Source organism: Oncorhynchus nerka, linkage group LG17 (genome assembly GCF_034236695.1).
Source record: "Oncorhynchus nerka isolate Pitt River linkage group LG17, Oner_Uvic_2.0, whole genome shotgun sequence".
Taxonomy (NCBI): Eukaryota; Metazoa; Chordata; class Actinopteri; order Salmoniformes; family Salmonidae; genus Oncorhynchus; species Oncorhynchus nerka.
Window position 1 is genome coordinate 24,109,333 of NC_088412.1, and position 21,060 is coordinate 24,130,392.

At 45.7% G+C, this 21,060-nt stretch overlaps 1 protein-coding gene across 3 annotated transcripts in view; it reads right to left on the bottom strand.

Annotated features, from left to right (window-relative positions):
• Positions 1–359: 359 nt before the first annotated feature.
• LOC115144926 (semaphorin-6B) overlaps positions 360–21,060 on the bottom strand; it is a 153,449-nt gene continuing 132,748 nt past the window's right edge. For all 3 annotated transcript variants that reach the window (XM_065003076.1, XM_065003075.1, XM_065003077.1), the window contains exon 17: positions 360–5,849. In XM_065003076.1, coding sequence (XP_064859148.1) covers positions 4,972–5,849 — 878 coding nt within the window. In that variant the 3' untranslated portion in view covers positions 360–4,971. The remainder of the gene's footprint in view (positions 5,850–21,060) is intronic.

Consider the following 21,060-nt stretch of genomic DNA (forward strand, 5'->3'; position numbering starts at 1 on the left):
ACAATAGTCAAATGCGGTATTACTCATTATGGCAAAGCGGAGGACCGCACTGGACTGCCATGGCAGAGGGAGAGGCATGGTTCAGACCTTATTTTACGACTGTCCCAGGCCATTGTTTGAGAAACAGCACTCTCTGTTGGACAGTGGTGGTATTTTCTAACTACACCATGGTTAAACAGAAGTGTACTAATGCATTTGACACTCAATTGATAGCAACGTACTAAATGTCTATCTTACAAATAAAGTTGAAGCACAGACAAGTAATTAGGTATATACTGCCTATATAAATACTGTCATCCCCTTAGGAGGAGAAGAAAAAGTAATTACCAGAGCAAAAACTGTCACAGGTAGATAGATGGTCAATGTCTGAGTGGTTTATTAGAATAAGAAAGTTGACAGAGAGCAAAGTCTCCATGCTAAGTGACAGGCAGCGCTGAGGATGATGTGGAAATGGTGTTCAACTGCCGAAGGGTGTGTGTGTGTGTGTGTGTCTTGTGCAGTTGCTTGAGGGTGCATGCATGTGTTTGTCTGATGGACATTTGCGGACACAAGCACACACACTTGCATGTACTGTACAAATTCACATGTCTCTACATATGTACACACAGAGGCTGTGTCATGCAGCTACTGCACTTAAATTACATTTAAGCATTGAGATTATGTACACACAGGGACACATGGTGTTTTTTAATGACAGTGTCCCTGGTCACAGACAGGGACAGACAGCCTCTGGTGAGAGCCACAGGACTGTCACAGTAGCAGGAGACTCGAGTGGGAAAGTTCTCTTTGTGGGAAAGTTCACTTCATGGTGATCGCCAGTCTGTATTGCCAGCTCCTCTCCTCTCCTCCACCTCTCAGACACGACTCAGGCATCAGAGTGGGAGCAAATACTGAGATGCTGTTCACAGTACAGAATCATCATTATCCTCATCCTCTTCGTCATACACATCGTCATCATCATCATCGTCTTCCTCCTAATCATCATCATCACCATCATCTTCCTCCTAATCAATATCATCATCATCATCAAACTCACACACCAGAGAGCAAATCAAAATCCAATACAACAAAACCCCAAAAACCCAAACAAATATTACCATAGAAACAAAAAAAGTTTAAAATAATGAAAACATGACAAGAATGATCAGTGCGGACTAAATAGAATGTTCTCTACAACTTTACAAAAATGCAAACGTTTTTGTGCTTATCCTTCGATGTGTTTCGCTGGATGAGTAAAATGTCTGCTGCCTGTGTTAATTCCTCAGCAGACTGGGTTACATGTCTCCTTATTTGGTTTGGCTCTTTCTAGGGTGTCCCATCCTGACATGGCAGTTTCTGGCCGGGGGCCATTAGCTAATCACTGGGTTACCGAGGAAAACGAGCCAACAACAGACAATGGCATGGCCTCAGGCACACACACAGTCCATGATATTTATACACACAGATCGGGTCATGTGGGAGAGGGGGAGGGAGGGGGCGACATATCAAACAGAACCAAACATAAATCTCCCAGCAGAAAGAAATGGCTGCCAAAGAAAACAATTTACTGCATCAGAGGATTGCTAATGTATGAAAAAACGGTTAAAACATTTCAAATCTGATTTTCAAAGAGCAAAGATTTTGGAGCGCTTCACAGTAAATTACCCAGATTTCTCATTCTGGTGTTGACACATTTAAAAACTGCCTCTGTTTGATTGTAGAAGCTAAACAGCAGAGGGACACAGCATGATTATACATCATGGGGTAGAGAAGAAGAGGCTGATTGTGTGTGAGAAACACGTATGTGTGTGTGTGTGTATATATGTGTGTGTCCGTCTGTGTGCAAGCCTGAAGCGCTATAGAAAGGGGAACCCTAGATTCTTTAATGTATAGTCATGGGGGACTAAGAGAATCATATTATCATGTGGCTCTTCCAAAGAGCACATCTCTGGGTCTGAGCCACAAGCCTCCCTCCTCCCTGGCCTGGTGATGACAGCGGATCGTAATTAAATTACATCCTGAATTTGGTTAGGGTGCTGTGTGTGTGTGTGTGTGTGTGTGTGTGTGTGTGTGTGTGTGTGTGTGTGTGTGTGTGCACGTGTACGAGTGAGAGTGTGTGTGTGTATGTGTATGCAGGGGTGATTTCTGGGGATGAGAGTGGGTGCTCGTCTCCCTCTCGATGTGTCTGTAGTAATCTTCTCAGGGGCTCATCACACCATTAGGGGATGGGATGTACTTTGCCTAATCAAGCATGTTTCGTGAAACAGTGTAAGAGAGGGGGCAGGAGCACGGCTGGCTGGGCAGGCAGAGCAGGACTCAATCACACACTGCACTTAGGGGACGCAACTAGCGGGGTGACAGAGAGGAGAGAGTGCAACAGGGGGTCAAAACTTTGTCAAGGCCCCATATTCTCAACCAACACTCCTCTCAGGGCTACAATGGAGATGGGAGGAGGAGGAGGGGTTGTCTACTATAGTATGGAATATGTAAAGAATGTCTTCACTGTGCTAATGCTATAACCCCCCCTCTCCCCAGCCCACTACATTACTCATTCATGGCAACACTCATTACTACTGTAATACAAGTACAGAAACAAACACCCACGCACTCAAGCACACACGCACAGACGCACGCACTCAAACACACACACGCACGCACGCACGCGCACACACACACACACACACACACACACACACACACACACACACACACACACACACACACACACACACACACACACACACACACACACACACACACACACACTCGTTCAGTTGTTGAGCTGTTTCCCTGAACCCAGCCATGTGTTGGCATTTCTACCCAGCTAGATCATGTGCTTACACTACATTAATCTCGTTTAGTATTCTACCTCAGTGGGTTAGCCCTTCACATTAAGACAAACAAACCCACCGCCCAGCCTGGCTCCTCTCCTCAGCCCACCACACAGCTGGCTCTATACAGGCCAGGTTTCCTCGCCATCTGCTCCCCCTGCAGGTCAGCATACCTTGGTATTTAAGCCCTGTACATATCTACATGTGTGCACTGGTGCTGCTGTGTTTCTCTACCTCCACTCTCTGCCAGTCATACAAAGCCCAGCCCCTGCTCCTCCTATGCCCCTCCAGCCTCAGTACATCTCTCTCCTGCTCTACTCCTCTGCTCCTCCCAGCCCACAGACCCACTAATGAAGCCAGTCTATGCGCTCCCATGCATGTTGCCATCGCAGTGATGCAGTTTACACTGATTTGTAAATGTTTGGGGATTGATAATGGCGGCTGGGCCAGAGATCTAGTGGGAGACGCTGAAAGGCAGGGATATAGTGATCTGCAGTCTGAATGATGCCAGTCTGACAGGCCCAGCCCTATCGACCCATCCGTGGGCCCACCACCCTGCCTGGTCCCAGCCCCAGTCCTATCAACCCATCCGTGGGCCCACCACCCTGCATGGTCCCAGCCCCAGTCCTATCAACCCATCCGTGGGCCCACCACCCTGCATGGTCCCAGCCCCAGTCCTATCAACCCATCCGTGGGCCCACCACCCTGCCTGGTCCCAGCCCCAGTCCTATCAACCCATCCGTGGGCCCACCACCCTGCCTGGTCCCAGCCCTATCGACCCATCCGTGGGCCCACCACCCTGCCTGGTCTCAGCCCCAGTCCCAAACGGTGCCCGTGTATGTGAGGGGGCCGGAGGGACGGGCAGGGGAGTGCTGCTTTCCTCATTGATATTCCACTGGGCTAGGAAGCTGGGTTTGTCCTGCCTGGCCTGACTCTTAACCGCTATTTGTTGTAGCCATCTCCTCCTGCTCCAGGACACAAAGAGACTCAGTGTCAGGGAGAGGAGCCTGAATGGAACTCCCCAGTGGCAGGGTCCAGGACCCGCTATCTCCCACAGCCATGCTCACATTCCCCTACATGGGCTGTGTGTTCTCCTCTCCAACAGGTCGTGCAGCCTAGGCTTCAGGTCAGGTCACACAGACCCAGGGAGAGGGAGACAGAGAAGGAGAGAGGGAGGGAGTTCTCATACCATTCTCTGCCCTCTTTCCTTGTTCCCTCCACTTTTTATCAAATGAGAAGGTACCATCTTCATATCTCCTCCCTCCTGGTTTTTGATATGTTCAAGTCCACTGCTGTCGTTGATAGTTCTGGGCTGAAGACTTGGGTGGGGATATAATCATTACACGGTCTGATTTATAAACACTTAATAGAGCTTCAGAAACACTAGAAATGTGTGTTTTTTCCATGATTGTTAACACAATGGAAATAATCGTTGACATCATTATCAAGCTTATTCCTATAAGAAGCTCCAGTGTGTTGTATGCTCACATTAAGACAGGAAGCCTCTCCTTTAATGTGTGATTCAGTGTTCTCTGGCATTGCTAATACCTACCAAACTCAAGCTGACGGATAGAGCTGAGTGATAGAGTTGGCCTGAAAACCAAGGACAAACACATGGTTGTCTCCTGGAGGCTGGCACAAAAGTAAAGCAGAAATAAAAATGTCACACAACATGAATGACTTGCAGAGCACAAGATAGTAGAAGGAGACCTTTCACAACTGAAGCTGAATGCTAAATGATCAGTGAAGCGGTTGTCCGTTTTTTAAATTCCTTTTTCACAAAATGTTCCTTCCCTTGCACCGCTTACTAGTCCTTGAGATTGGTCTCATTGTGTCCAGCCCCAGCTCCACAGGTTAAACCACTTACGGAGCAGAGGGGTGCACCTCTCAGGGCGAGAGCAGAGCAGTAGCCATGAGGAGAATAACCTCCTCTCTTTAACTCTCTCTCTTTCTTTCTCTCTCTAAGCTGCTGGATTCTGGTGGCCCAGTCTCTTCCGTCAGTCAGTCAGGCAGCCAGGCTACGCGCCAGGGGATGTCAGAACATTGAATGACAGTGAGAGAGAACAGACAGGGCAGGATTTGGGATGGGAGAGTCTGAGGGGTATTCCAGTTGCTGAGGGGAAATGGGTTTCAGAGAGGGGGGTTCATGGCACTCTTCTTCTCACTGGCCACTATGGGTATGCTCGCCCACACTCTTTCCCATCAGGTGATTGAAGTCGGACAGGCCGTGGTGGTTGGCCCGGATCAGGCCCGGGCGCTGGGAGTGGTAGGGCACTCCGTTGTTGCTGTTATAGTTGAGCCCCTCATGGGTCCAGCGGGGGGGGTCCCCAAAGTCCATCTGGTTGCTGGGGGCTGAGACCACCCTCCTGCGGTCTGGGGAGTCCTGCGGTGTGGCTGGATAGTTGTACTCGCCCGCAGAGTTCCTCAGGGTGGTCCTGGGTTGTCCTCCGTGGGGCTCCCGGTGGTTGGCCAGGACCAGGTAACGTGTTCGCTCCGTGTTGGGGGGCCCCACGTTCCCTGGGTCCTCGTGCCTGCCCCCTCTCTCCTGCAGGAACTTGGAGCTCAGGTAGATGACTGAGTTGGCTGGGCAGGGCATGCCCACTGAGTTGAGGAAGGTCTGACTCTGGTCCCAGTCTCCGTCTGGGAGCCTCATACTGGGTGGAGGCCGTTTCTGCTGCAGGGGAGTCTGTTCTGGAGTAGGTAGGCCTGGGTCTATCTCTCCTTTAGGCCAGCCATTGGGCGTTACGAACGGGTTGTCTGCCTGGGAATGTGACCGGGTCCTCTCGCTGCCACTGGTACGGGTCACACTCATCACCGAACCACTCCGCCCCTGACCTAGCATGTTCTGCTCTTTGTCCCCTTTACGGCTCCTATTGTTGGCTCCTGTCCCTCGCGTGCGGTGGCGATGACTCATGATCCAGCAGACAGCCAAGCCAGACAGCACCGCCCCTGTGGCAAAGGCTGAGACTGCAGACACGACCAGCAGGTTGATGGATACCAGACCGTCTGGTTCGTCAATGAAAGACTCCTGAAGAAGACCTACAGACACAAAGAGAAAGAAAGAAAGAAAGAAAGACAGACAGACAGACAGACAGACAGACAGACAGACAGACAGACAGACAGACAGACAGACAGACAGACAGACAGACAGACAGACAGACAGACAGACAGACAGACAGACAGACAGACAGACAGACAGACAGACAGACAGTAAAGGATGTCAGTAAGTAATTGGATACAGTGGATATGTGAGAGTGTTCAGACACTCTTGTAGGACAATGGATGTTGAAAAGAAATATACATTATAAAACAACAATCTATTTCTGTTTTTAGCCTTCATTAGTGTTCTAAAGTCGCTAGACAAAGCATCTCTGCCCTGGCCTTAGTAAACATGTGGGAGTTTACAGCTAGACAAAGCATCTCTGCCCTGGCCTTAGTAAACATGTGGGAGTTTACAGCTAGACAAAGCATCTCTGCCCTGGCCTTAGTAAACATGTGGGAGTTTACAGCTAGACAAAGCATCTCTGCCCTGGCCTTAGTAAACATGTGGGAGTTTACAGCTAGACAAAGCATCTCTGCCCTGGCCTTAGTAAACATGTGGGAGTTTACAGCTAGACAAAGCATCTCTGCCCTGGCCTTAGTAAACATGTGGGAGTTTACAGCTAGACAAAGCATCTCTGCCCTGGCCTTAGTAAACATGTGGGAGTTTACAGCTAGACAAAGCATCTCTGCCCTGGCCTTAGTAAACATGTGGGAGTTTACAGCTAGACAAAGCATCTCTGCCCTGGCCTTAGTAAACATGTGGGAGTTTACAGCTAGACAAAGCATCTCTGCCCTGGCCTTAGTAAACATGTGGGAGTTTACAGCTAGACAAAGCATCTCTGCCCTGGCCTTAGTAAACATGTGGGAGTTTACAGCTAGACAAAGCATCTCTGCCCTGGCCTTAGTAAACATGTGGGAGTTTACAGCTAGACAAAGCATCTCTGCCCTGGCCTTAGTAAACATGTGGGAGTTTACAGCTAGACAAAGCATCTCTGCCCTGGCCTTAGTAAACATGTGGGAGTTTACAGCTAGACAAAGCATCTCTGCCCTGGCCTGGCCTTCTCTGCCCTGGCCTTAGTAAACATGTGGGAGTTTACAGCTAGACAAAGCATCTCTGCCCTGGCCTTAGTAAACATGTGGGAGTTTACAGCTAGACAAAGCATCTCTGCCCTGGCCTTAGTAAACATGTGGGAGTTTACAGCTAGACAAAGCATCTCTGCCCTGGCCTTAGTAAACATGTGGGAGTTTACAGCTAGACAAAGCATCTCTGCCCTGGCCTTAGTAAACATGTGGGAGTTTACAGCTAGACAAAGCATCTCTGCCCTGGCCTTAGTAAACATGTGGGAGTTTACAGCTAGACAAAGCATCTCTGCCCTGGCCTTAGTAAACATGTGGGAGTTTACAGCTAGACAAAGCATCTCTGCCCTGGCCTTAATGTAAACATAAACAGCTGACAAAGCATCTCTGCCCTGGCCTTAGTAAACATGTGGAGTTTACAGCTAGACAAAGCATCTCTGCCCTGGCCTTAGTAAACATGTGGGAGTTTACAGCTAGACAAAGCATCTCTGCCCTGGCCTTAGTAAACATGTGGGAGTTTACAGCTAGACAAAGCATCTCTGCCCTGGCCTTAGTAAACATGTGGGAGTTTACAGCTAGACAAAGCATCTCTGCCCTGGCCTTAGTAAACATGTGGGAGTTTACAGCTAGACAAAGCATCTCTGCCCTGGCCTTAGTAAACATGTGGGAGTTTACAGCTAGACAAAGCATCTCTGCCCTGGCCTTAGTAAACATGTGGGAGTTTACAGCTAGACAAAGCATCTCTGCCCTGGCCTTAGTAAACATGTGGGAGTTTACAGCTAGACAAAGCATCTCTGCCCTGGCCTTAGTAAACATGTGGGAGTTTACAGCTAGACAAAGCATCTCTGCCCTGGCCTTAGTAAACATGTGGGAGTTTACAGCTAGACAAAGCATCTCTGCCCTGGCCTTAGTAAACATGTGGGAGTTTACAGCTAGACAACGTGGCCTATTTATCTGTGCCTCAGTGGGTGGGGAGGAATGCTCTCCTGCAAAGGTATGCTATTGGTGTAACGGCTAATTGTGTTCATTACCTAAAGTGGATGGTTATTTTAATGGCTATAATAACTGTCTTCCTGATTGAGAATATCTCCCAACCCCGAAGCGATGCGGAACATTCATTTTGCAGCGGAAGAATGTCTGTACACTCTGGAATTAATAGTGAATAATTGCTTTAAGTTCCTTACTGTATTTACACATGAACTTCACAAAGTTATTTCTTCTAACGGTATGAGAAATGATTCACAATGTTTACAATCACTGACAGCACATCTGAAAAAAGGCCTAAGACAATATGTTTCTTTTCCCCCAAAGAACATGAGAGAAGCTCCTCTGGAGAACGGAATATATGAATTATTAAAGCAGTGAAAAACAGGAGAGCACAAAGCTGCTGCCATGGATCAATTAAGAACATGTCAGGAGAAAACGTGTTCTTTGCAGTGCAAGCACCAGGGACAACACCAATAGAAAACAAAGAGCTTTACTCCCAGCCAGAGGAAGAAATGTGGGGAAAAAAGAGAGAGACAGAGAGAGAAGGGAAGAGAAAGAGGCCTACAGCAGACTACTGAGGCTCCAGACAAACACAGTAAATGTTTCTTAAATGACTCCAACAGCAAAGGGAGGGTGATGCGTGTGTCTGGGAGAGGAGAGGACCAGATAAATAAAAGCGGGCCCCACAGGAAATAGATAGATGTCATTAATCGATGTTGAGAGTCACTTATTCACCCTGCACAGAAAAAAGAGAAAGAACATTCCAAAATGCAAGGAGCAGCGGTCTACTTTAAACTAACATAACGTTATCGTCGGACTCATTTATTTTAATGGAGACAAATGGCAAGAATTAGGAGCAGGTAGAAGAAACTAGCTAGTAGTTAATGACTGGGTTTTGGGGCTTGGCGAGACAGAGTATTATTCTCCATGCGTTGACACGAGGCAGGCCTATATTAAACACCACAACAATAGAAGGGGCCACTCAACAGGCCACAGTGAAAATGATTTAGTACTAATCAAGATGCTATCTTGGTCAATCAATGTCCTTTTCTACTCTAATTAGTGTTTTATAATCCAATAGAGCCTGGAGTTACATGGAGCATGGCTGGGTAGCATAGTTACAGTGAGTGAATTATGTGCTGTGTGTCTCTTCCATCTTCAACTTTGGACATAGATTGGACACCCAGGGGAGTGTGCTTGGGCCTCTATTGTTCTGTATATATACGATATGAAAGATGCTGGTTCTTGCCGTCTTTTCATTTATGCAAATGACTATACACTTCTGGTGTCTCACAATAGGAAAACTATGTTGTAGAGCATAATTAGCACAGAGCTTACTAACATTAGCAAATGGCTTGGAGATAATAAGCTATCTCTGCACTTAGGGAAAACTGAAGCAATTATTTTGGGGTCCAGACCTAAAATGTGTAGGGTCCTCTGAAATCAGAGTGGAGTTAGGGGGTGAGGTGCTGACTACTAAAACCTCTGTTAGCTACCTGGGATGCATCCTTGATGGAAGTTCGGAAGGTATGAGCATGGCCACTAAAGTGCTAGGGAAGGTTAATGCCAGGACTACGTTTTTGTCTAGAAAGTCCAAGCTGTTTGATAAGGACTCCATGAGAGTGCTAGCCACTGTCCTCATTCAATGCCATTTTGACTATGCTAGTACTTCCTGGTTTGGGGGCTTATCTAAGCTTATGAAGGGGAAGCTCCAGATAGCCCAGAATAAGCTAATCAGGGTAGTATTGAAGATGAGTCCACATACTCACATGGCTGCCTGTTGAAGATAGGGTGTCCCAGATTAGACTGAGTTTGGGTTATAGGAGTTTTTATGGTTCTGCACCCAGATATTTAAGTGATTACTTTCCCCATGTTTGGGATGCACACAATCACAGAACCAGATGTTGCTAATGTGTTCTTATACATGTTCAGGAGGAATGCTGGGAAAGGTACCCTTTTGTATACTGGAGCCTCAGAGTGGAATGAGTTGCCTCTGTCTATAAAAACAACTTCCTCTCTGGGCAGCTTTAAATATAAAGTAAAAAACAGTTTGATGTCCTCTGTGCCCATATGAATAACCCCTATGATGTCACTGCAATGATGAGATAGATGTTCTTCTTTGTTTGTACGTTTTATTATCTCAATGCCATACTGTGTCCAGCCATGTTGGATCTTGTCTAGCCATCTTGTTTCAAGAGGACCACAAAGGAAAGTCCCAGACTTTGTGTGTTATCCTCCATGATTTAACTCATGTACAGTATGGCTTTTTCAAGTTTTATGTGTACCTGTTTTTTTTTAAATGGTTGAATTAATAAACTCAACTAAAATACTAAAATCTACAATATAGATAGTATTTATTGTAGTATTGTAAATTTTATATTATACATTTGTAATAATAGAGTAATAATGTAACAATGTCTTGTATTATGTACTGTTTTATTTATGATGTAGGCTATTGTTTTGTTGTGATGTAATTGTTTTATTCGTTTGGACTCCAGGAAGAGTAGCTGCTGCCTTGGCAACAGCTAATAGGGATCCTAATAAATACTAAATAGTAAATGTGGATGTATGTGTTTTTGGTTTCATATTAACGTGACTGATTTTCCCTCCTATTTCTTTCTTCTCTTTCCTTCCCTCTAACTGTCACATAGGAGGCTCATAGTTCTGCTGGCTAAGCACAGTCCCTACCATTGTGTTTGTGTATTCGGCTAAACACCCATATTCTGTGATATTTATATTGAATCTGGCATTTGCTAATTATCTCTCTCTCTCTCTCTCTCTCTCTCTTAGGCAGAGATAAACACATTGTTGGCATCACCACTTGGCCAGCCTAAACATATCCCTGATTCATGCACTATTTATTTTCCCTTTTCGGGCAGTATCTATCTGGATTCACGGGCAGTATCTATTACATAACTCTGGAAAGTACTGTGCTCCTCAATGTTCAGTGGCAGCCAGACAGCAGATGAGACAGTGGACATTCTCAGGACATTCTCAGGCTATGCTGCTGCTGCTCTCGTATTATTTACTGAGGCCTCTGGTTTAGGAATAAAACAATAAGGTAATGAATTGGTTCTTGGGTTTGGTCATTCCTAAAAACCACAAGCCTTGATGGCTCTCTAAACAACGTTGGACCATCATTTCATTCACATCTGGAAATGTTCATACTTGGTGGTCATGAAATTTTGTCAGCCAGTTATTGTCAAGCAAAAGACTGCAGGTCTCACAATAATTGACCCTTTATTAACATAAACATGTTTAGCATCTCCACGCCTCCACACATACAAGCCACATATAAGCTGCTGATGCACGCCTTTGGAATTTTACAAAGTCTAGTAAGTTAATTTAATATACACCAATCCATTATTTATTTTAGGCAGGTCTAAAGAAACATTGTAATATGAAGGAAATGTATTTCAGAAGAACAGAATATGAGTTGACCTACTGTATGTTATCTGGCTATGCTCCCTGCCATAGGCTGTAGGCTTGTTAATTTAGTTGACAAGATATGCTTATAAGTCCCGTGACATTATTTTATATGATTTTATAGTAAGAAGAATATATTTGAACTTAGCTGAATAAAATATAATGGATATTTTTCCCATTCCGGAGTGAGTAAGCATATGAAGTGGTTACTGTATGTTGAGCGCAAAAGTGATAATACTGTATGCTGGGATTTAGAGTTATTTGTGAATGATACAAACCTTGGAATGTCTTAGAAATCCAAACATACACTGAGTGTACAAAATATTAGGAACACCTGCTCATTCCATAACATATACTGAGTGTACAAAACATTAAGAACACCTGCTCATTCCATAACATACACTGAGTGTACAAAATATTAGGAACACCTGCTCATTCCATAACATAAACTGAGTGTACAAAATATTAGGAACACCTGCTCATTCCATAACATACACTGAGTGTACAAAATATTAGGAACACCTGCTCATTCCATAACATACACTGAGTATACAAAACATTAAGAACACCTGCTCATTCCATAACATAGACTGAATGTACAAAATATTAGGAACACCTGCTCATTCCATAACATAGACTGAGTGTACAAAATATTAGGAACACCTGCTCATTCCATAACATACACTGAGTGTACAAAACATTAAGAACACCTGCTCATTCCATAACATACACTGAGTGCACAAAATATTAGGAACACCTGCTCATTCCATAACATACTCTGAGTATACAAAATATTAAGAACACCTGCTCATTCCATATCATAGACTGACCAGGTGAATCCAGATGAAAGCTATGATCCCTTATTGATGTCACCTGTTAAATCCAATTCAATCAGTGTAGATGAAGGGGAGAAGACAGGTTAAAGAAAGATATTAAAAGCCTTGAGACAATTGAGGCATGGATTGTGTTTGAGTGCCATTCAGAGGGTGAATGGGCAAGACAAAAGAATGATGTGCCTTTGAAAGCGGTATGGTAGTAGGTGCCAGGCGCACTAGTTTGAGTGTGTCAAGAACGTCAATGCTGCTGGGTTTTTCATGTTCAACAGTTTCCAGTGTGAATCAATAATGTTCCACCACCCAAAGGACATCCAGCCAACTTGACACAACTGTGGAAAGCATTGGAGTCCACATGTGCCAGCATTTCTGTGGAATGCTTTCGACTCCTTGTAGAGTGTCGAAAGCATGCCCCAATGAAATGATGCTCCTCTGAGGGCAAAAGGCTGTGCAACTCATTATTAGGAAGATGTCCCTAATGTTATGTACACACAGTGTATATGGGCTGCATGATGTGACTATAGGCTATTGATGATTTGAGAAAGTTGCAAAAAAAGCTCACGCTCTGTTCCTTGCCTCAGTCTGCACATGCTGATGTCTCATCAAGTGATACACTTTAAATTTAATTTCGAGTCTTTACAAAAATGTAACATTTGTTTACATTTAGAATGGCCCAGGAACAGAAACAGAAACAGGAACAGGAACAGAAACAGGAACAGGAGAAACAGAAACAGAAACAGCAACAGGAGAAACAGAAACAGAAACAGGAACAGGAGAAACAGAAACAGAAACAGGAACAGGAGAAACAGAATCAGAAACAGGAACAGGAACAGAAACAGGAACAGGAGAAACAGAAACAGAAACAGCAACAGGAGAAACAGAAACAGAAACAGGAACAGGAGAAACAGAAACAGAAACAGGAGAAACAGAAACAGAAACAGGAACAGGAACAGAAACAGGAACAGGAGAAACAGGAACAGAAACAGGAACAGGAGAAACAGGAACAGAAACAGGAACAGAAACAGGAACAGGAACAGGAACAGAAACAGGAACAGGAACAGGGGCAGGAACAGGAACAGGAACAGGAACAGGGGCAGGAACAGGAACAGAAACAGGGGCAGGAACAGGAACAGGAACAGGAACAGAAACAGGGGCAGGAACAGGAACAGAAACAGAAACAGGAACAGGAGAAACAGAAACAGAAACAGGAACAGGAGAAACAGAAACAGGAACAGAAACAGGGGCAGGAACAGGAACAGAAACAGGAACAGGAGAAACAGAAACAGAAACAGGAACAGGAGAAACAGAAACAGAAACAGAACAGGAGAAACAGAAACAGGAACAGGAGAAACAGAAACAGAAACAGAAACAGAAACAGGAACAGGAACAGGAACAGGAACAGGGGCAGGAACAGGAACAGAAACAGGGGCAGGAACAGGAACAGGGGCAGGAACAGGAACAGGAACAGAAACAGGGGCAGGAACAGGAACAGGAACAGAAACAGGAACAGGAACAGGAGAAACAGAAACAGGAACAGGAGAAAACGAAACAGAAACAGGAACAGGAGAAACAGAAACAGGAACAGGAGAAACAGAAACAGAAACAGGAACAGAAACAGGGGCAGGAACAGGAACAGGAACAGGAACAGAAACAGAAACAGGAACAGGAACAGGAGAAACAGAAACAGAAACAGGAACAGGAGAAACAGAAACAGGAACAGGAGAAACAGAAACAGGAACAGAAACAGGGGCAGGAACAGGAACAGGGGCAGGAGAAAAAAGACATATCATCCATATGCACTGAAATAATGAATGCTTTCCCACCATTTTGTTTTTCACTCATGCAGGGTAGGCTACTCCGGTTTTATAGAGGAACATGTGCTTCATATGAGCAGCTGAGAAATCAATATAGTAGCAGCTGGGATCCTCCTCTTTTTAGTGGCAACCATCAAAACTCTGCTTTCACACAAATTGCACATAGAAATGTCTGAGCTTAAAGAAAACACTTATTTCACGCATCAACCACTGTTCGAGGAGTATACAGCCTCTCGCTGTGCGACAGGGGATATTCCGCCCAATCTCTGTACGCCATGGGCTCTCCAACCCTGGTCCTACCCAGGGCTTCATTTGGGAGCAAGTGAAATCAGTTTGGGAAAATCGAGAGTAAAATGTTTTCGCAACGAAACACATTTCATTAAACTGTTGACAGTCCCTCTCTCTGCATGCTGGAGAAAGGAAGGAAGGAGAGGAGATGGAAACTCCTGATGGTGAGATATTCTGTAGCTAAAGGTAATGTGTCAGCCTATTCATTATGAATGTATAGAATATGCCCTATTACTAGACTATTCAAAATCAAATGGTAATTCACTATTGTAGGCTAACTCTGTCAGCCGCCCTGCACAACCAACAGCATGGCCTAGGCCTAGACGTTCTCTCCCAGACTCATTGATAGAAACTTTGGAGTATAGTAGAAGGAAACCTGTCCATCCAGTATGCATAATAATACAGTCCACACTCAATTACAATAATTTGTTTAATTTTTGAGTATAGGCTAGACCAATTATGTATCAAATACATCTTTAAACAGTTTAATAAATGTTTTTCTACTGTGCGTAATATGCAGTAGGTTATAATAGGTTATAGGTTCTATAATAGTAGGTTATAGGTTCTAATCTTTTAAAAAATATATATATAGGTCTATGCATATGTATACGCCCTAATATGTGTATTTCTTTGGGTTCAGGCTTTGAAACAACATCCACAACAACCATGTTTTCCACTCAGTTTCAACCTGTTGTTGAACTTCTTCAAATTGATCATCACAGCGAGTTTTAAAATGATGATACTGTGTTGACGATAAGTGTTTGATGTGATTTTGAATTGCATTTTCATTGATGTCAGAGTGGTTAGAGGGACAATAAAGCCCTCTGAGTACCAGGCCATTAGGACTTGATGGAGGGACAATAAAGCCCTCTGAGTACCAGGCCATTAGGACTTGATGGAGGGACAATAAAGCCCTCTGAGTACCAGGCCATTAGGACTTGATGGAGGGACAATAAAGCCCTCTGAGTACCAGGCCATTAGGACTTGATGGAGGGACAATAAAGCCCTCTGAGTACCAGGCCATTAGGACTTGATGGAGGGACAATAAAGCCCTCTGAGTACCAGGCCATTAGGACTTGATGGAGGGACAATAAAGCCCTCTGAGTACCAGGCCATTAGGACTTGATGGAGGGACAATAAAGCCCTCTGAGTACCAGGCCATTAGGACTTGATGGAGGGACAACAGAGCCCTGAGTACCAGGCCCTTAGGACCTGATGGAGGGACAATAGAGCCCCGAGTACCAGGCCATTAGTACCTAATGGAGGGATAATAGAGCCCTGAGTACCAGGCCATTAGGACCTGATGGGGGGACAATAGAGCCCTGAGTACCAGGCCATTAGGACCTGATGGAGGGACAATAGAGCCCTGAGTACCAGACCATTAGAACCTGATAGAGGGACAACAGAGCCCTGAGTACCAGGCCATTAGGACCTGATGGAGGGATAATAGAGCCCTGAGTACCAGGCCATAAGGACCTGATGGAGGGACAATAGAGCCCTGCGTACCAGGTCATTATGGTCTGATGGAGGGACAGTAGATACCTGAGTACCAGACAGTTAGGACCTGATGGAGGGACAGTAGAGCCCTGACCATTAGTGACCTGACGGTTGTTAGCAAGTTGGGTCCTACCAATGCATGTCCGGGGTTCACTATGGCGCTTCACATTAAATTGTGTACGGTGCAATAATATGCTGTGGTCTCGGTGTGAGGGAGAGGTCCCGATGAGTGTCTGTGTGTCCATGGCTCAGCTGGAGAATGTTGCAATGAGGGCTGCCCTTTCCTGGTAATGAGAATGAACCACCATTGAAATGCATCTTCCATATCTGGAGCAGCACGTTCTCCTCCCCTTCAGACCCAATGTGTCTCTCTCTTTCTTCTCACAGAGAGACGATGCACATCGCAGTCTGAAAGGCCATTAGTGAGTGTCGCTTTTGGGGCCACTCTACTTTGTGGCCGTGGCTGAGGGAGACAAAGCAGCTGGAGCAGGGAGGGTGAGGAGGGAAGAGAGGGGAGGGGGGCAGGTCTCTCTCTGCCCCACCAGGCTGACAGCAACCCTCTCCTCGCCGACTCACTTATTAAACCTTAATGGAAGCCGCCCTGACTGTCAGCCTGACGAACGCTGAGCACGTCTTGGGCTTCCAGCTCCAATTACAGGAGAACAAGCGCGGAGGCAGGAGAAGCCTAGTTAGAGCTGGAGGTAGGGAGAAATGGGCCAAGCTAACTGCCATGTATTTGTTTTTGTTTTTTTCTGTGTATTCACCAAGCTACAGGGCTCACATTCTTTCATTTCTATGTTGCCGTTAATCTTCCCCATATCTCTCCATTCATCTGCAGCCCCGTCTTCTATTCCCTCGCTTCCCTGATCTGCTCTTCCTCTCTCCTCCTCCATTCCAGTGGCATGTCCGTTAATCTTCCCCTGTCTCTTTCTGCATCTCCAGAGATATCCCTCAGATTCCTTCCCTTCATTCCTCCACCTTCCATCTCCTCCCTCGCTCCCTCCTGCCCTCTCTCCCTCTCTTCCCCCCATGGACCCTGGCTCGGAGTAGGCCGGCATAATGAAAAGCCACAATAGTTAAGATTCTCTTCATTAAAACACTGGCAGTGTATGGATTTGCTATGCCCGTGCTCACAAATTGGCAGGCCTTTCAGCGGTGGAGTTATTGATTTTCAAACCCAACGCGGTGTCAGTGACGGCGGGTATGTGGTGACTGGAAACATGCAGTTATTAACTGTGATGCTGCCTGCTGCAGTAGGGGATAGAACAGGCTGGGGATATGGAACTACTGTTCCGGAGACTGGGTTGGCTCACACATGAAACACATCCTGCCTTCAAACTACAGTACAAAGCAGCAACACTCCTGATGGACATGCACATGACATAAATGCATCTTAGGTTGAAAGCGACTGACATTATTGGTGTTATAGAATGATCTGAGGGACTTTGACCTAGGGAGCCACTGTTTCTCTGCATGTCAATGTACTTGTACGTATAATATGCATGCACATCTCATTTTATGTGTGTACTGTATACACTCAGTGGACAGCTTATTAGGTATACCACCCCATTCACGAAAATGGTTCGCTCCTACAGACAGTGGGTCACGTGGCCGTGGCTTGCTATATAAAGCAGGCAGACAGGCATTGAAGCATTCAGTTACTATTCAATTGAACGTTAGAATGGATAAAACGGTTTGAATATCTCAGAAACGGCCGGCCTCCTGGCCTTATCACACAAGACAGTGTCCAGGGTTTACCGAGAATGGTGCGACAAACAAAAAACATCCAGTCAGCGGCAGTCCTGTGGGCGAAAACAGCTGGCAAGAATCTTGCAAGCTAACAGGCGGGCCACAAACAGGCAAATAACGGCACATTACAACAGTGGTGTGCAGAACGACATATCAAAACTCACAACTCGTCAGACCTTGTCACAGATGGGCAGCAGACGACCACAATGGGTTCCACTCCTATCAGCTAAAAACAAGAAGAAGAGGCTCCAGTGGACAAGCGATCACCAACACAGGACATTTGAGGAGTGGAAAAGCATCACCTGGTCGGACAAATCCCAGTTCCTGTTGAGTCAGGATTTGGCATAAACTGCGTTAGTCCATCCTGCCTGGTGTCAACGGTAATAACTGGTGGCATGTCACGACTTCCACCGAAGGTGGCTCCTCTCCCTGTTTGGCGGTGCTCGGCGGTGCTCGGCGGTCGTCGTCGCCGGCCTACTAGCTGCCATCGATCTATTTTTCCTTTTCGTTTGTGTCTGTCTGTTTTTGTTTACACCTGTGTCCTATTAGTTAATTTTCGGTGGGTTTATTAACCTCCGCTGCCTGCTAGTCTTTGTGTGGGATTATTTTGCTGTGTTTGCTTTGTTAGGGGTGCGTGTTTGCGCCACAGGGTTTTTTGTTTCTCACAGTCATTGTACCGTTGGTACTGTATTAGGAGTAGAGGTTTCTCCTCCGTGTGCTTCGTGATTTTCCCTATGTGTGGCGACTTCGTTGGGGTGTGTTTCCCCACCTGTTGTTGTTTTGGGACTTTATAATAAACGACTGTGCCACTGGAAATTCCTTGCTCTCCTGCTCCTGACTCCTGCACCTACCTCTTCTTAGGAGGCACCTAACATGGCAGGGTTGTAATGGTGTGACTAGTGTATTCCTGGCACATATTAAGTCCCTTGATACCAATTGAGCAACGTTTCCATGCCCCAAATAATTCAGGCTGTTCTGGAGGCAAAGGGGTGTCCGACAGGGATTTAGATGGGTATAGCTAATAAACTGGACACTGAGTATATACACAATTTTTTTTAGCAAAGGGAACACTTAAACAACACAACGTAACTCCAAGTCAATCACACTTCTGTGAAATCAAACTGTCCACTTAGGAAGCAACACTGATTGACAATACATTTCACATGCTTTTGTGCAAATGGAATAGACAACAGGTGGAAATGATAGGCAATTAGCAAGACACCCCCAATAAAGGAGTGGTTCTGCAGGTGGTGACCACAGACCACTTCTCAGTTCCTATGCTTTCTGGCTGATGTTTTGGTCACTTTTGAATGCTGGTGGTGCATTCACTCTAGGGGTAGCATGAGACAGAGTCTACAACCCACACAAGTGGCTCAGGTAGTGCAGCTCATCCAGGATGGCACATCAATGCGAGCTGTGGCAAGAAGGTTTGCTGTGTCTGTCAGCGTAATGTCCAGAGCATGGAGGCGCTACCAGGAGACAGGCCAGTACATCAGCAGACGTGGAGAAGGCCGTAGGAGGGCAACAATCCAGCAGCAGGACCGCTACCTCCGCCTTTGTACAAGGAGGAACAGGAGGAGCACTGCCAGAGCCCTGCAAAACGATCAGAAACAGACTCCATGAGGGTGGTATGAGGGCCCGACATCCACAGGTGGGGGTTGTGCTTACAGCCCAACACCGTGCAGGACGTTTGGCATTTGCCAGAGAACACCAAGATTGGCAAATTCGCCACTGGCGCCCTGTGCTCTTCACAGATGAAAGCAGGTTCACACTGAGCACATGTGACAGACGTGACAGAGTCTGGAGACGCCGTAGAGAACCTTCTGCTGCCTGCAACATCCTCCAGCATGACCGGTTTGGCGGTGAGTCAGTCATGGTGTGGGGTGGCATTTCTTTGGGGGGCCGCACAGCCCTCCATGTGCTCGCCAGCGGTAGCCTGACTGCCATTAGGTACCGAGATGAGATCCTCAGACCCCTTGTGAGACCATATGAGACCATATGCTGGTGCGGTTGGCCCTGGGTTCCTCCTAATGCAAGACAATGCTAGACCTCATGTGGCTGGAGTGTGTCAGCAGTTCCTGCAAGAGGAAGGCATTGATGCTATGGACTGGCCCGCCCGTTCCCCAGACCTGAATCCAATTGAGCACATCTGGGATATCATGTCTCGCTCCATCCACCAACGCCACGTTGCACCACAGACTGTCCAGGAGTTGGCGGATGCTTTAGTCTAGGTCTGATAGGAGATCCCTCAGGAGACCATCCGCCACCTCATCAGGAGCATGCCCAGGCGTTGTAGGGAGGTCATACAGGCACGTGGAGGCCACACACACTACTGAGCCTCATTTTGACTTGTTTTAAGGACATTACATCAAAGTTGGATCAGCCTGTAGTGTGGTTTAATGTTGAGTGTGACTCCAAATCCAGACCTCCATGGGCTGATAAATTTGATTTCCATTGATCATGTTTGTGTGATTTTGTTGTCAGAATATTCAACTATGTAAAGAAAAAGTATTTAATAAGAATATTTCATTCATTCAGATCTAGGATGTGTTATTTTAGTGTTCCCTTTATTTTTTTGAGCAGTGTATAAACATGAGTGTGTGTGTCGATGTGAATGTGAGTGTACTATGTGTGTGTCTATGTAATATATGAGAATTATGGACTGAATGCACTGCCTGCACTCATGGCTCAGTACTCTTTCTACCATTATTTCTATCTTTGTTTAAAGAAAGACTCCAGGCACTATATTCACTATATTCACTATATTCTCTCTCTCTCTCTCTCTCTCTCTCTCTCTCTCTCTCTCTCTCTTGCTCTCTCTTGCTCTCTCTCGCTCTCTCTCTCTCTCTGTCTCTCTCTGTCTGATCTGGGTTCCTCTCCGGTGTGGTCTCCTTCCCTCCACCACTGTTCTGTGGTCAGACATGTTGGAGCTCCACAGCCTTGCTACATCATAGACACTGTGTTTACTCATAGAGTTGATTATCAAGGCATTTATAGTTCCTCTGACTACATTACCAAGGAAGAGTCATGGCTAGAGGTTGTGTAGAACCTTATAAGGGCAGGTTGCCTCTACTGATCAATATAGTAAAATATTTATGAACCCCAGCATGTGTTTTCAATTAAATTCCATAACATTTCCACAAAACTCTGCTAATAGAATCAGGTTTTCAGCCGTCCTATTAGTAAAGGACAGATTGAAGTTTTACTAGCTCGGGCTCAAGGTAGCTAATTCCATCATAAATGCATCCACACAGTAGTCCACTGTGCTGCTACAATGCCCTTGTGCTAAATGATAGAGCAGAGTTGTTTAAATAATGGTGTGTGTTCAATTCATATCTATCACAGGAAGTTGACTCCATCCCATGCTCAATTTGATGAGAGGGAAACTGTCGGTCGTTTGACTGGTTCCTTTGTGTTATATTTTTTAACACTTTCTATTCACATGTTCAAATCCAAATAAAACATCTGGACTGTGGAAATAAATAGTTTTCCAGAAAAATTCGTCTCGGAGGGATGTCGCTTTTTACTCCCTTTCCC